This window comes from Rattus norvegicus, chromosome 15 (assembly GCF_021556685.1).
Source record: "Rattus norvegicus strain SHRSP/BbbUtx chromosome 15, alternate assembly SHRSP_T2T, whole genome shotgun sequence".
Taxonomy (NCBI): Eukaryota; Metazoa; Chordata; class Mammalia; order Rodentia; family Muridae; genus Rattus; species Rattus norvegicus.
The window spans coordinates 4,697,310-4,713,024 of NC_141548.1; the positions used below are offsets into that span (position 1 = coordinate 4,697,310).

General features: G+C 41.7%; 1 protein-coding gene across 1 annotated transcript; it reads right to left on the bottom strand.

Annotated features, from left to right (window-relative positions):
• Positions 1-1,695: 1,695 nt before the first annotated feature.
• Positions 1,696-5,306, bottom strand: LOC148000675 (uncharacterized). Its single transcript, XM_087586906.1, has 4 exons — positions 5,131-5,306; positions 4,221-4,380; positions 2,729-2,860; positions 1,696-2,287 (listed from the first exon to the last, which is right to left on the bottom strand). Exons 1-4 carry the CDS (start codon positions 5,219-5,221, stop codon positions 2,080-2,082), a joined length of 591 nt encoding a protein of 196 aa, XP_087443032.1. The 5' UTR covers positions 5,222-5,306; the 3' UTR covers positions 1,696-2,079.
• Between the last annotated feature and the right edge of the window lie 10,409 nt (positions 5,307-15,715).

Consider the following 15,715-nt stretch of genomic DNA (forward strand, 5'->3'; position numbering starts at 1 on the left):
CGTCATCCCATTTCAAAGAGAGAAGTCCCTGAGCAGAGTCTACCAGGGAGTTATAATCTTGCAATTAGGGTAGAATTCAAACAATTGGGGCAGAATTTGGACAAAGGTAACTATATAGGGTACAATCAGGGGGGAGAGGCAACCTCCGAATAGACTGGCAGTCAGTGGGCTGTTCTGGGACTTTCTGAGGGAGTCGGATGGGGAGTCACAGGAGGCTTTTTCAACAGTCTGGTTTGCAGCTGTTGCAGGAACTACACTAGCTCTACTCCTCCTGGAAGGGAGGGGTCCTTCTGTGCTCAGAGGTTGGTGGTGGAATTTTCCCACTGGCCTCAGATTTGTTCCAACTCGTGCTCTTTCATGGGGACTTTGGATTTGGAAAGCTGTGGAAATGCTTTAAATAGGGCTTAATGGGCTATCCTAGAACAAATATGGAAGACTTTGTTGCTGAAAGTGGTTTAAATTGTGTGACTCTGTCCCAAGCATACTGTGAAGAATTTCAATATTTGCTTAGAGACTCTTTGGGGAGATTTTATGGTAAAGAATGTGGCTACCTTTTGCACTTGTCTGAAGATTCTGCATGAGACCTAGATTAAGAAAATCAGATAAATTGAATTTAAAAAGAAGTCTCAGAAACACCACTATGTGGCCCCCATAGTCTCATAGGTTTGAAGAAGCCTCTGGAAGCCTCAGAGTGGAATGAGGTTTGTATATGCTTGGCCCAGGGAGCGGTACTATTATCAGGTATGGCTCCTTTGGAGTAGGTATTTCCTTGTTGGGTCAGGTGTTTCGCTGTGGGTCTGGGCTTTAAGACCCTCATCCTAGCTGCCTGAAACTGAGTATTCTGCTAGCAAACATCAGATGAAGATGTAGAACTCTCAGCTCCTACAGCACCATATCTGCTTAGATGCTGCCAGGCTCCCACCTTGATGATAAGGAACTGAAGATCTGAACCTTTAAGCCAGTTCCAATTAAATGCTGTCCTTCATAACATTTGTCTTAGTCATGGTATCTGTTCACAGCAGTGAAACCCTAACATAAAAACTTCACATAGATGCCTGGAAGTTTAGATAATTAGCATGCATACCCCATAAATGTGTCCCTACATATCTCAAGAAACACTTTATTCAGGTGTGATCCATTGCAACTAATAAGGAACACGATGAAGGACAAACGTCCACGGTAGGGGCTGGAGAGATGGCTCATCATTTGAGAATTTGTTTCTCAAAAGGCCTGCAGGGCACCTAACAATCCTCTGTCACTTAAGTTCCAGGTGAAACCCAATGACCTCTTCTGGCCTTTGGGGAACAGCATGCACAGACCTACAGAAGGCAAAACACTCATAAATGTAAAATAAATCAACAACAACAACAAACAAAAACAAAAGCACCCAAAGGAGGGAAAACCAAAGGAGAAAACTCAAGGGCACCTTTGCCTGGATATTTTGTCCAGCTTTTAAAGAAATCTAGAAACTGAATTGTAAACTATGTGGTCTGCTTGAGTTGAAATCCCAAATGGAACATAGTACATTGTCAAGAACAAAAGTCATCATCCTAATCAAGAACAAGAAAACAACCAACCATAAAAACCCTATCCCCTGAAAGGTCTTGCAATTTATTATCTCTTCTGTGCAGTTATAATTGATATCATGTTTGAAGGAAACCAAAAGCAAGCAATTCTGTTTCATGACTGCTTCTATACTCCCTATAATATTGTTTTATTTCCTGGGAGATACCTCAGAACACCTGATGAATATTCCATTAATATGTTCAACACTCTCATCCACAAAAGAGTATATTTTAGCGGTCGCTAAATATTTGATAAGGATACAGCATTGATAATTTTTTCATCATGAAGCTGGTATTCAGAGTTGGACACACAATCTACACTGAAAGTACAATTGTCTTTGTATCTCAGTCTGACTGGGAAGTAATTATGATGCCCAATCCCTGTGAGAATGCAGAGATCCATCCCTGCCTGAGAGCTGTGGGATTTCAGATGGTTACATCACACTTCAATAAAGAAGGTTCTTAAGAGTGACGAGTTCGAGATCACTGTTTGATTCACAAGGATACATTCGATTTACTCAAAAGTAACAGGACACAAGGATCCAATATCTGCGGTGTAGATGGTCTTGCTGGCCTCCTCACAGAACCTCTTTCCCATTCTCATCTCACAGGATGCTTGCAGTTCAGTCTGCTCCACCAGCAGTTTTCTGTTCTCATTCATCAAAATCCTTACATTCTTCTTCAATTCATTGCATTCTCTCAGGAGGTGGAAGTTTCTGATGCTGAATCAAAAACAAATAATGGTAAATCCCAGGCAGTTTCTGTTTGCCTGCCACTCCTGCAAGTACAATCATCCCTTCAAGGGCCCCATCCCCAGGCATCTCCAGAATAGAGCCACCGTTTGCATGTTAGCACCAATTAGAGGCAGGTCAAATCCCGATCCGCATTCCACGGGAATCAAAGTACTTCAGAAAATCCTGACACTAGAGGGTATATATACATCAAAGCAGAGGAAATGGTGCATATGGGTGCTTATGTGTTCATGGTATTCTAAAGCCATTGGCAGGTGGAGGGCCAATCCCCTCTGAGGGATGATAGAAGACCCAGCAGCTATACAAATTTTCCATGTGTTTCTCAGGGATCCCAGATCTTTTTTCAAAGTCATAGCTGGACAGAAGTATTCCCTGCCTAGTGCTGGGGTCTCCTTTCTGTCAGTGACTCACCGGTAGGAATTGTTCTCTTGCATGAGCTCCTTGTACTTCTCCATGGCATCACTTATCCAGTTGGTCATCTTATGCATATCCATCGTTCTCATCTCATGTTGGGATTTAAGCATTGGCAATTCAACACTCAGCCTGTGTTAGAACATGACCCAAGGAACAAATAACTGTCTGAACTCTTGATTTCAGAGTTAGATGAAGTGTAAATAAAAAATAGCCAATAAAAAATTCAAATTCAAGGAATGGGTGCTAGGGAAGAAAGTGGAAAACTCAAAGACCACAGCAAAAACACAACAGTGAGACTCAAACCATCACTCTCCCATAGAAAATATTTCTCTGCAAATCAGCACACATTTGTTTTGAAATAAGGGCTCCTTAAAAGGCTGGTGAGATAAGGTCCTACAAAGACCCTCTGTATAGGAGGGGGAATGCCTGAGAGCTGCATGTTTGGGAATATCAAGTGCCAAGAATTTATTCCCACAGTGACCTTTTCTAGGTCAAAATAAAACATCCTTGGATAGTTAAAAAAAGAAAAGAAAGTTCAAAGCAGGAAAATAAATAAATAAATAAATAAATAAATAAATAAATGAAATCAGACTGTTCTCTGGACTACCTAAGCCCATTTATATAACACAAACTTGCTCCTTCCAATGGTGCTGGTTAAACTAATTATCCTGGGCATTGGACGGCAGAGCCAGGGGACCAAATGTAGGGAGCAGACCTTCAAGATCTGGCCAGGTAAGCATGAAGGAATTGAACAGTTGTGTAAGAAGTATAAGATGTTTCCTCCAGTCTGTGCCATAGCCTTGGGTCCAGCAGAAAGATGTGATGACATTTCTCTTGTTTTGAATGCAGAGATTCTCAATCCTTGTTACAAGACTCCCAGAGGCCATAACTACTTTTTACAGGGAAGAGGATTCATAACACCTCCTCCCCTCAGGAGAGCCCTATGTGCCAGCAAGGTAAACAGAAGGAGCAAAGTGCTCTGTTGATCAATGACGGCCTCCACAGACTTATCACTATCATGACCTGCAAACCGTTCATCAAACAAATCCTCAGACCCAATCAAAGGTCCCAGACTCCCTGATCCTGAGCAAAACACACACAAATACTTTCACATCCATCCATACATACCAACCCATATACAAACATAATTAGAATGCCAACTTTATCGTGGAGGTGCCATAGAATCAGTGTATAACGACCAAAATCAGAGTAAGAGTGATGACATTCAGGCATTTCATTCACACACTTAGATGCAGCAAGTGTGACCAGGTCCTTCCAGCTGTTGAAAAAATCCAATCCAACTCCAAGGAGCTCAGGGTCAAGTACAAGAGAGGTTGACCCTAAACACACAGCACCGAGCTTCTCTCACAGGCCAGCACCTGCCAAGGCTCCTTAAAGTCCAGGATGAGAGGTGAAACACTTTCTGGATGTCTCTTGGCTTAGCAGAGAGAGCACAGACAGTCAGTAGGTTACAGGGCATTATGACTACCTGTAGTTCAAACCATCATTGACATAAAGGTCCAGGATTCGAGAAAGTTCATCCCGCTCAATTTTACACTTCTGGATTTCAAGTTTTAGTTCCTCCAATTTCTTTATACGCTTTTCATGGTTACTGATGAAATTTTCTGATGATGCCTTCCGAATAAACCCTGTAGATAGATAAACACAAGTGAATGTACATATTTGATAGCCCATGGGTAGAAAAGACCATTCTGAGTCTCAAAAAGGAGGTTGAGGAAGAGGAAAGGCTGGAGACTTGTTGAATCCCTGAAAGAGAAGAAACGCTATCCTTAATGTGGACTCTTAAGCTATTTCCCTCTTCCCAACCTCCATTGCCATACATAAGCCTCACTCACTATTACATGATCCCTCATACTGAAAGATAGAATCTACCTCAGACATAAAGATTTGGGACATTGTCAGCAGATATCAGACGTGCAGCAGGTAAATCCTGGAGTTCACAGCACCATCAAACCCTAATCGTGTGTTCAAGCTTAAAGTGTCTGCGACCTCAATTCATGACTAGGGGGTTCATCCTTCCTTGTTGTTGTCACCACAGACTTAGTAACCTACAGTAATCTAGAGGATGAAGTGCTTCAGCACCCAACCATGAATGGGCACATTGTTATCCTCATAGGGCTTCCTCCTGGCATTCCTTGGCAGTAGAAATTAAAAAGCTCATAGAAAAGAAACTGCAGGCCTGCCAATTCCTGGCCCTCTGTCAAATTAATCATCAGGACTCTTGACTCTTGGTCTGCAATTGACAAATTCCAAGGCTCCTGCTTATAAGGCCGACTCCTGAAAGGCACAGCTCAAACCTACCTCCTGGAGGAAGTTCCCTGACTCTACCCAGTACTCACTGTGCCTTCCCCAGAATGATTTCATTCTTCCATACTTACAAGACAGGAGGCCAGCTTTCTTCTGCCTCAGTCTGGTCTCTCCTTGGTCTCCCCTCTCCTTCTGAACTAGCTTGAGCAGCTGATGAAACATGCCTGTTTGTGAACCCAAAAGGCACTGAGGGAATCCCACAGGCAGTTGGTGTCACCACAACACTGGTGACGTCACAGAAGATTCTAGTGCTCTCTTAGATACAAGAGATTGTCCAAGGAAGAAATTACTGATGATGTCACTGGGAAGTTCTATGGCCTCCCTGCTACCCAGCTCTCCCAAAAGCAACCAATTTCTATGGGGCCCTTTTCTGCAGCCTCTCCTGTGACCCAGGGAATATCCTTTGGCAACTTCTCCTCCAAAGTTAGATATTTCTCTCTGCTTCATCGGATGTCATCAATGCTCTTGATGGGGAGAGTTGGTTACAACCCTGAATTGGATAAGAGATTTTTGTTAGCACCCAAATCTCTAGGGACCACAAATGAGGACGATTTATATCAATAATAAATCTACACCTGAGACGATGCACATACATACAGTCCAATTCCCAAAGTTTCCCTGTTTCCTAGAGGCCAATATATTTCTCCTGTAATTTTAATTTTATAAAACCTGAATAATATTTGCTTATTGTGCATTCCTTGATAGCCAGGACTATTTCCACATACACGTCCATGTATTTCACAAAGTCAATGTTAATAATCCTACTTCTTGCAATAAAAACTCCCTTTTCTTCGGAATATAGGGGATCAACTACAGGGCAAATATAAAATCATAAATTTATGTCCATTCTTTTACATATTAAGTAGGACATCATTCCTTTCTCAAATATAGCCAGACAATTAAATTGCTCATCAGTGAGTAAAGGTCAACCTGGACTGCGTGTTCCTACATTGTAGCCCGACAGCCATCACTTGTCCAATATCTGTCTTCCTTAATTTCCAAGTCCAGGCATGAGGATATTGGGGGTTGCCCCTTGATACTTTATTCCTAACAAACATAAGAATCAGCAGGATGGGCAGGGAGTCGATTGGCCTGAGGTCAGGTTAAACCTCAATTTTAGTGGGCCCATAAGTTCAGGGGAAAGTCCATTTGGCATTGTCATCTGTGGCTTCTGTGTTCTTATCCTAGGTGTGCTCAATCTGTGCTATGACACCTCCTAACCTCACAGACATAAGAGTCTAAAACACGTCTGTCTTCTCTGGGAAGGGCTCTGCCTCTGACTCCCACCTGGAGTTGGACAACATCGCTATACAAAGCTCAAAACAGAGGAGTGGAGATGATGGATGCTTCAGAAGTTTAGGGTCATTTCTTCCAAATAAGGCACATATTTTTCCAATGTAATTTTTCCTTTGTTCTTTCACTCATGGTGGCTGGCTTCTTTCCTGGCCTGAAGTATACTGGAGTCCAATCTTTTGGATGACTGAAGCATCTTTTTTTGAGATGAAGGCCCACCAAGGGGCCTGCTGCATACAGGCTCCTATCACCAAGGAAGTTGTTGCTACAGAATCATAGCATGGTGGTAGCAGCACATGGTCTCTCACAGTCTTCTCTGCTGCAATTGCTAAAAGAATAATAGGGTTGTTTGTTTTTTAATATTTTATTGGAAATACCTACAATGCTGGTCAGAGTTGATACATGCCTTTAATCCCAGCACCCATAAAGTTTTTTTTTTCTTTTTTCTCTTCATTTTTTGCAATTGTTGTTAGAATTCCTGTTGTTTTCTTTGGTAATTCCCTCTATTTGCTCTGTACCTAGAATGTTAAGTCCACACTCTTCATGGCCCTATTCTTCATGGTAAAGATTTTGCTCATACCACCCACACCACACATGATCACATTATTTACTTTCAAAAAAGGAAAACAGGCATGAAGAAGAGAGTTAACGTGTATGGTCTCAGGTAATCAACACATCACGAGTGCAGGATGGCATCCTAGGGTTTTGGATTACCCAAGCTTCTGGTTTTGAGATTGACAGGCCTCTGCAGAAGTCTCCAGTTGAGTAGCAGAGAGTCTGGAAAGGCTGAAATAATGGCTTCCCATGCATGGAAAAGGCTGCCCTTCAGTGCCTCTGCAGCCTGAGGCAGAGGTCTGCCAAGAGCACAAGGGCACTTGACCAGAGCTGGTAAGGGACTGCCTTTTGGATGATCCGTGAGACCTGGATGAACAGAGGCCTCCAGAGTCCTGATAAAGGGAAGGAGAGTCACGTAGATGTGCTGGAAACAATCGATCTTTGGGCTGCAAGCCGTGCATTTATCTTTGCTGTGTAAATAGTATTTGTAAGTGACAAAGGCATCCTACTTTATCATGTCTAGTCACTCTAGTTGTTAAAGTGTTTGCTAGTGTAAACATAGTAGAGTTAGTACAACAATACACTGTGTCCCATTTTGTTAAAGAACTTTATTCTATTTTTTATTTATACATATTTTACTTATTCACATTGCATGCTGCACACTGCCCCCCAACACCCGGTTACTCTCTCCCACAATCCTTCCACAAATCTCCTAGTATATTCTTCTCTGGGTATATGAGGGCCAGCTATCACAGTAGATCCCTTCTTCCACCAAAGACAATTTACCCATCCTGGGGCAGGTGCCGAGGATGCTGGTAATGGACGCCTTGGGCTTTCTTCATGCTCCAATTTGCTGGCTTTGGGAAGTTCATGCAGATCTGTCTGTGAACTTGGTACTTCATATAGACAGCACACAAGAAGCACTGATTTGGATAATGTTCTTGAGAGTATATTTCAACAAACTTACCCCCACTAATATTCTAACAATGACAATGGTAATGGGACACTATACATCTATTCCAGGAGTTTCCATTTCTGAGAGCAGCAGAATAGAAGCCCACAAATTGGCAAAGCTAAGTGAGGTCACACAGGGGACCTAAGAGCACACTGCTGCTTTCCTAGAGTGTATCCTAGAGGCTTATGATATCTATACACCCACAGATCGATATGCACTGGGCACCAGGCTAATTCATTGCTTTTGTCACTCAGTTTGCCACTAATATTAGGAATCCCAAAAGTCAGAGAAATTTGGAGGTATGAATAAGTCCCAGGGGCTGGAGTAAGCTCAAAAAGTTGTGACAACAAAGCACTGATTAAGAATCAGAGAAACAAGATGCTCACCAAGACCATAGTCGTATCCCATTAAGGAAATATGAATAATAAGCCACCAGGTGAAAATATAAAGTAGGAGGTCAGAGCCCTAGAAGGTCTATCCTTTGCCCTCAGGGAAGCAACCATTCTTTTAGCCATTCCAGGCCCTCGGCCACACAATCAGAGACTTCCCCCAACAACTCACTGACCTTTTTCAAAGACCTATCTGGGCTTCTCCCTGTAGAATAGGACATGCAGAGTCCTTGAGGAGCCGCCAAGAGGTCTCCTCCACACAGGCTCCTTGTGGGCAAAGGAAAATGTTCCTGCGGAATCTGCCATGGCAGCAGGAGTTTCAACCAGGCTGCTCTTCCTTCCAGCTCACTGGATGCAGGCCTGAGGCCATGGGGTGTCTTGGAAAGGAAGAAGCACACACTACCTCACTGCTCTCTCTGCTGGCGAATGCTAGAACTGTGATAGGACGTGTGTGTTTATTAGAAGCATCCACAAAGCTGATCAAAGTCAGCACACGCATTAATCCCAGGATTCAAAATTTATGTTAATCGTTGATGTTCTTGTTTTTTGTTTGGTTTTTGTTTTTAATCCCCCCTCCACAGCTAATTGCTCTATACCTAGAATATTAAGCACATGCTCTGGAGGGACCTATTCATGTTAGGCAATGCTTTTTTTCTTACTAACCACTCCACAGATGATCCCATTATTTACTTTCAAATAAGAAGACAGTCATAGAGAAGTGACTTAACCAGTATGCTCTCACAGAAGAAACACATCACGACTATGGAATGGCACCCCAATCTTTTGCATTTGTTATGCCTTTTAATTTTTTTCATTCTTTATTTGTTTTTAGTTACATTCAAATGTTATAGCCTTTCTCTGTTTCACACCCATATCCCCCTACCCCATCCCCCTCACCCTTTTCTCTGAGGGTGTTCTCCCCCCCACCCAACCCTTCCTGCCACCCTTCCCTGACATTCTCCTACACTGGGGCATAGAGCCTTCGCAGGACCAAGGGCTTCTTCTCTCATTGACGCCCAACAAGCCAATCTTTTTCTACACATGCTGCTGGAGCCCTGGGTCTGTCCATGTGTACCATTTGAATGATGGTTTTGTCTCCTGGAGCTGTAGTTGGTTGGTATTATTGTTGTTATGGGGTTGCAAACCCGTTCAGCTCCTTCAATCCTTTCTCTGCCTCCTCCATTGTTCTCAGTTCAATGGTTGACTCCAAACATCCGCCTCTGTATTTGTCATGCTCTGGCAGTGCCTTTCAGAAGACAGCTATATCAGGCTGCTGTCAGCTCGCACTTCTTGGCATCACCAATATTGTCTGGGTTGGTGGATGTATATAGACTGGATCCCCAGTTAGGGCAGTCCCTGGGTAGCCTTTCCTCAGTCTCTGCTCCAAACTTCATCTCCACACTTCCTCCTGTGAGTATTTTTGTTCCCCCTTCTGAGAGGGACTGAAGCTTCCACACTTTGGTCATCCTTCTTGAGCTTCATGTGGTCTGTGGATTGCATCTTGGGTAATCTGAGATTTTGGGCTAATGTCCACTTATCAGTGAGTGCATATGATGTGTGCTTTCTTGTGATTGGGTTACCTCACTCAGGATGATATTTTCTAGTTCGTTCCATGGCCGTAAGATTTCTATTAAGTCTTTGTTCTTAATAGCTGAGTACTACTCCACTGTGTAAATGTACCACATATTCTGTATCCATTCCTCTGTTGAAGGGCATCTGTGTTTTCCCAGCTTCTGGCTCTTATGAATACAGCTGCTATGAACATAGTGGAGCATGTGTCTTTGTTGTATGTTGGAGCATCTTTTGGGTATATGCCCAGGAGAGGTATAGCTGGGTCCTCAGGCAGTGCAATGTTCAATTTTTGAGGAAACTCCAGACTGATTTCCAGAGAGGTTGTCCAGTTTGCAATCCAATCAACAGTGGAGGAGTGTTCCTCTTTCTCCGCATTCTCGCCAGCATCTGCTAACACCTGAGTTTTTGATCATAGCCATTCTGACTGGTGTGAGGTGGAATCTCAGAGTTGTTTTGATTTGCATTTCCCTGATGACTGAGGATTTTGAACATAACAGAAAGCCTTTTAAGAAACAACGCTACCCTAACTGGTGGTCTGCATGTGGTTGAGTGCCAATTGATCCATTTCTATCTCTTTCTACAAAGTTCAAGTCCAAGTGAATCAAGGAAATCCACATAAAACCAAACATGCAGAAGCTAATAGAAGGGAAAGTGTCGCAAAGTGCCTAGAACACATTTGCACAGGAGAAAGTTGTCAGAACAGAATACCAAAGGGTCAGGCTCTAAGATCAACAGTAAATGTATGAAATCTCAACAATCTGAAAACTTTCTTTAAAGCAAAGGACACTGCCAATAGGTAAAACAGCAAGCTACAGATTCGGAGAAGAGTTTTACCAACCCTATATCTGAGAGAGTGCCAAAATTCCAAATATACAAAGTACTCAAAAAGATAAACTCCCAGACAACCAAATAACCCAACTTTTACACTGGGACAGAGAGCTAAACCAAGAATGTTCAACTGCGGTATCTCAATGCCTGAGAAACACAACAAGAAATGTTGGACATCCTTACTTATCAGAAAAAGGCAAATCAAAACGAACCTGAGATTCTTCATTACACCAATCAGAATGGCTAAGATAAAAAACTGAGGCAGTAGCAGATTGGGCTGGGATGTAGAGAAAGTGGAACACTCCTCCATTGCTGGTGCGATTACTAGCTGTATAGCCACTCTGGATATCAATGTGGAGGATCAGGGAACATTGCAAATAGCTTTACCTGAAGACCCAGCTTTACCACTCACTTCAGGCATATACTCAAACATGATCCACATATGACAAGGACGTGTGGATGAATATGTTCATAGCAGCGTTACTTATATTAGTCAAATGCTGGAAACAACCACGATAGACCTCAACTCAACTGAGGAATGAATGTAGAATGTGCGCTCTATTTAAACAGAGGAACAGTACTCGGGTATCAAAGATGAATACACCAAGAACTTTGTAGGCAAAGGGATGGAACTGGAAAACAGTGAAATAACAGAGATTGAAAAGGACATAACATGGGATGTATTTAGTGACAAATGGATGTTAGCCCAAAAGTTCAGAAGACCCACTATACAAATCATTGATCACATGAAGGGTAACATGTTAGAAGGCCAAATTGTGGATGCTTGAAACCCACTTAGAAGGGGGAACAACATAATCATGGGAGGCAGAGGGATGGAGGGACCTAGGTAGAGGCAGGGAAGGATGGACAAGGAGGGTGGGGGAGTAGTAACAATGAAAAGAGACAAGAGAGAAACCCAGAGGAAAAGTGGGATAAATAACAATAAGCATCAGTGGTGGGTGGTGAACTTGGGTAACCCAAATGAAAAATGAAGAAGTCAAAATCTTCTCATTTGCAGATGGCGTGATACTATTTTAAAAACTCTAAAAATGTATCACCGTCTCTTAAGACTGATAAATACATTCATAAAAGCACAATACAATGTGAACACACAAAATTTCTTAGCCTTCCTTTATGCCAATCCAAATCATACCATGAGAAAATCTGGGAAAAATTTCCCTTATACTAATCTGAAAATATAAAATTAAATAATGTGGAGTAAAATACTTGAAATGCAAAGACAAATATGAATTAGTTAGAGGTGATCCTAAATAGAGACAACCTGTCTCTAAAAACTTAAGTTTCTTAAAGCTGAAAATACATTCATAAAAGTAGTAGAATGCAAAATTAACCCACAAAACTCATTACCTTTCCTGTATACCCAAAACAAACCATGGGAAAGAAATCAGGGAAATATTCTACTCCAAATAGTCTTAAAATATATAACAAAACACCCTTGATAAGCACACTTATAAAGCATACTATTAGTAAGAAGACATATGAAGTACCCACAATCCATCCTGAATACATATAAGAACTTTCCAGCTGATGTTCTGAAAGACATTAAAGACTTGAATAAATCAAAGCTTTTATATTTTTATGGATAAGTAGATAATATAATAAGGTCAGTTTTTGGTGAATTAATAAAATTAATACAATATATAGTGATTAGAAATTTTACTGCAATAAATCACCCCCTTTATAAAACTCATGAATTTGACTATAAATATTCTACTATGGGACAAAGGACAACTTTTAAAGTACAAAGAGCTAACATATTTAGAGAGATAGCTTTAAAGAGAACAAAACATGGAGGAAAAAATGTCATGTGAAAAAAATTTAATAGTTACCTAAGCAGTGTCATGTGGTTGGCAGAGCGAATATTTCAACAGTTTAGAGTGTCCAGGAACTGTGTTTATTGATTTAAAAACTGAGGTTCCATACCTGCAGGAGGAGGGACTATCAGAGCAGATCTCAAAAAAATTCCGATTGTTCAAGTTAGTTTCCTATTGTTATAGGAAACATAAAAATGCCAATGTGGGAAAGTGAAGGTTTTATTCACCCCATAAGTTACAGTTCATCATCAGTGGAATACAAGAAAAGAACAAAAGGCAGCAGCTTGACAACAGAGAGGAACTCTGCTTACTCATCTGCTCAGCTACCTTTCTCTATGACCTCTCCTCCCCTTACTAGGGCTGGTACCACCCACAGTGGGCTAAGTCCCCATACATCAACTGCCATCAAGAAAATGCCAAAGACACAGTCTGCCAGCCATTCTGATGGCGTCAATTGCTCCAGAATGCATCATTTAGACAACTACAATTAGCCATCACAGCAAGGTATAAAAGGAAAATACAAACCTTAGCCTGCTCCAGATAAAAGTAACACTTCATGAATAGAATTTGAGGTCAAAAGTGAAGTTTCATGTGAGGAAGAAATTAGAAGGAATTATGACAGAAATTGCACTTTATTTAAAATAAAAAGTGACAACAAGCTGAAGCCACAAATAAAATGTTGGTAACTTTGACTTCTTGAAACCTCTTCTGGAGGCTGCAGGGTGGATGCAGGGCATGGTTGTTGGCTGGCACCACCATGGACCATCCAGAGTTTTGGTGGAGGATTTTCCATCAGAAGCCTTAGCCTTACTACAGAGGCCAGGTCCCAGGTACAAACCATAGTCACTCAATTGGATGACAGATCTTGTGCTCCAAAGACATGGAGGAATCCATTTAGCCTTGACTTGGGGACGGCTCTAACTAACTTCAGAGTCATAGATATCGCAAGCATCTAGAACACCACAAGACCCATTGTCTAACACCAGTATTCTCTGCTGTGCCCTCAGTCACCACGGTAATAATCAGTGGTGAGCTCTATAGTATTATTTGTTCCAGTTTCCTGGTGGTGCTGCCTCCAAACCCTGTTTCTTTGACCCAGACAGAAGCTTCAAGTAAAATAATAAATACTTTTTGCATTGAAAGCCATTGGTAGCTTGTAGTTGTAGTTAACAATGAAGACCTCAAGCAATCTTCCCTCAGTCCTCCTGTTTTAGCAAGGGTTTTTTTTTTTTTTTTGCTTTTGCTTTTGCAGTTTGTTTCGTTTTGGTTGTTTTCTATTTTATTTTGTTTTATTTTGTTTTGTTTTCCTTTTTGTTCTATTCTTCTTAGGGTGCAAGGAGTGGTCAAGAAGTGGTTGGAAAAAGGTCAAGTACAAATTCAGATGCACAGAAAGACCCCAGTCTTTCTGGCAGGTCCACTGTGTTTGCTGCATTAGGGCTTTTTCCTTTTGCCTTACATGTTACTCATTTTCACTCTCTTGGAGGCTTTTATCCAGTCATAATTAGTAACATATCTATCATAATTATTTGAATTTCAATTATCCAATTCTAACTACTCTATCTCCTATCCCAAACCAGAGACAGGCGTTGAGTTCTGTAGGGTGTGGTTTTGATGCTTAGATCAGGAATCTTCCTGTGAACACTGATCCCTGATAGTTCAATAATGATGCTGTTGGCCAACCAGCTGGGTGGCATAGTCAGGTCTTCTAGTTTTCCTCCAGGCAGGCAAGGAGACACAAGGGAGGAGAAGGGATTTAATACTTCAGAGGGAGTAAGAACTACCAGCCATTTGAGATCTAGGGCTGAGTGGCAATTGGTGGCCTCCCAGATGGGCTTGGTGTAGCAGGCAGGAGGTTAGAAACACAATAAGCTGAGAGCAGATTTGGGTGCTGAGCTATGACTAAAGGACACTGAACAACTGAGCTGAGGGCAGATTTAGAGGTGCTGAGCTGGGAGTAAAAAGGAGGGCATCCTATTTGGAGGAGACTTAGAAGAACCTGGCCACTGAGCCATCTCATCGAAAGTATCTTAATGTATGTGTCTTTTATGTGCAATCCAAAGAGACCTGGGCAGGGTTGATAGCTTGGTCTGCCTAGAGCTTAAAGTGAGGCAGTAGAAACAACACTCTACAGAGTCCTATGTGAGCAATCCATGGGCATTAAGGAGCGAATCCAAAGTCACCTTGACTAAGAGAGTTAGAGCTGACCCAGATGTAGCTTTTCACTATAACCATCCCTTCCTTTTGATCTTTTAGTGTGCCATTTGTTCAAGAATATTAGTGAGGAAGAGAATATGACTCTAAAGGTTATTCTTGGTTGTTAAATTGTCTTCATCTGAGATTACCAAACCACAAAAGTAGAGGGGAAATCTGTGAGGGATTTCTGTTTATTGTAAATTCAAATTTACTTCTAATCTGGATATTTGATGTAGGAAGTCACACCTTAAACCCAGAACTTTAATCCTGATCTTCTTTTTTCTTTTTTAGTCATCTACAGATCCATCATTATTAGGAATGTGTCCTTCTCACTGGAGACCAGAGAAGAGACCTACAGTTCCATGATACTTAAATGTCATAGCAAGACATCAAAACAAAATGTCAAAGTGTGAATGGAGGAAATTATTTAGGACAGTGTTTTGCAAACAAGTTTTGATACAGATATTCTTGGAAGGAGAGCTCTGCAATTTTGCATTTCATATTTGACTTTGCTGGTACTCTGACTAGGATCAACATAAAACTTCTTGGGATTTTCTTAATCTCCTTTACGAATAGAGATCAATGAACCATCAGCTCTGTCGTCTATGTTATTATGGCTACAGTGAGGACCAAGTATGCTAAAGCTCTTCATCTGATTTTTCAAACAGCGTCCTCATACGAGTGTGGACTTCTGTGGGTTGTGGGAGGGCAAGGTTGAGAACACTGGCTGAGAGCTGTGAATGGAGAAGTGGGACGGTGCATGCAGGAGGGAGGGAAAGGCCTGAGTGTGGCTCATGAACAAATTCACAATATCCATTGATTTAATAACCATTCAGGAAGTGGACTTCTGCAAAATGACTTCAGCTGACCAGCATGGCAGGAAACCAGAAACAGATTCAATGGGGATTTAGATCAACTGGATGGGAAACATGGGCTTAGAGGCAGAGACGTGTCAGCACATGATGAATGGAAAATCAAGCCAGTGTTGTCTGTTAAGCTTCTCAGCCCCATGGTTAGAGGCAAACAGCAACAAGTT

Bases quoted from the DNA above. Each gene is read 5' to 3' on its own strand.
- LOC148000675 (XM_087586906.1), bottom strand. From the start codon at position 5,221: ATGTTTCATCAGCTGCTCAAGCTAGTTCAGAAGGAGAGGGGAGACCAA. The intron at 4,381-5,130 runs GTAAGTATGGAA...ATCTATCTACAG, and splicing joins GAAAGCTGGCCTCCTGTCTT to GGTTTATTCGGAAGGCATCA. The intron at 2,288-2,728 runs GTGAGTCACTGA...TTTTTGATTCAG, and splicing joins CAAGAGAACAATTCCTACCG to CATCAGAAACTTCCACCTCC.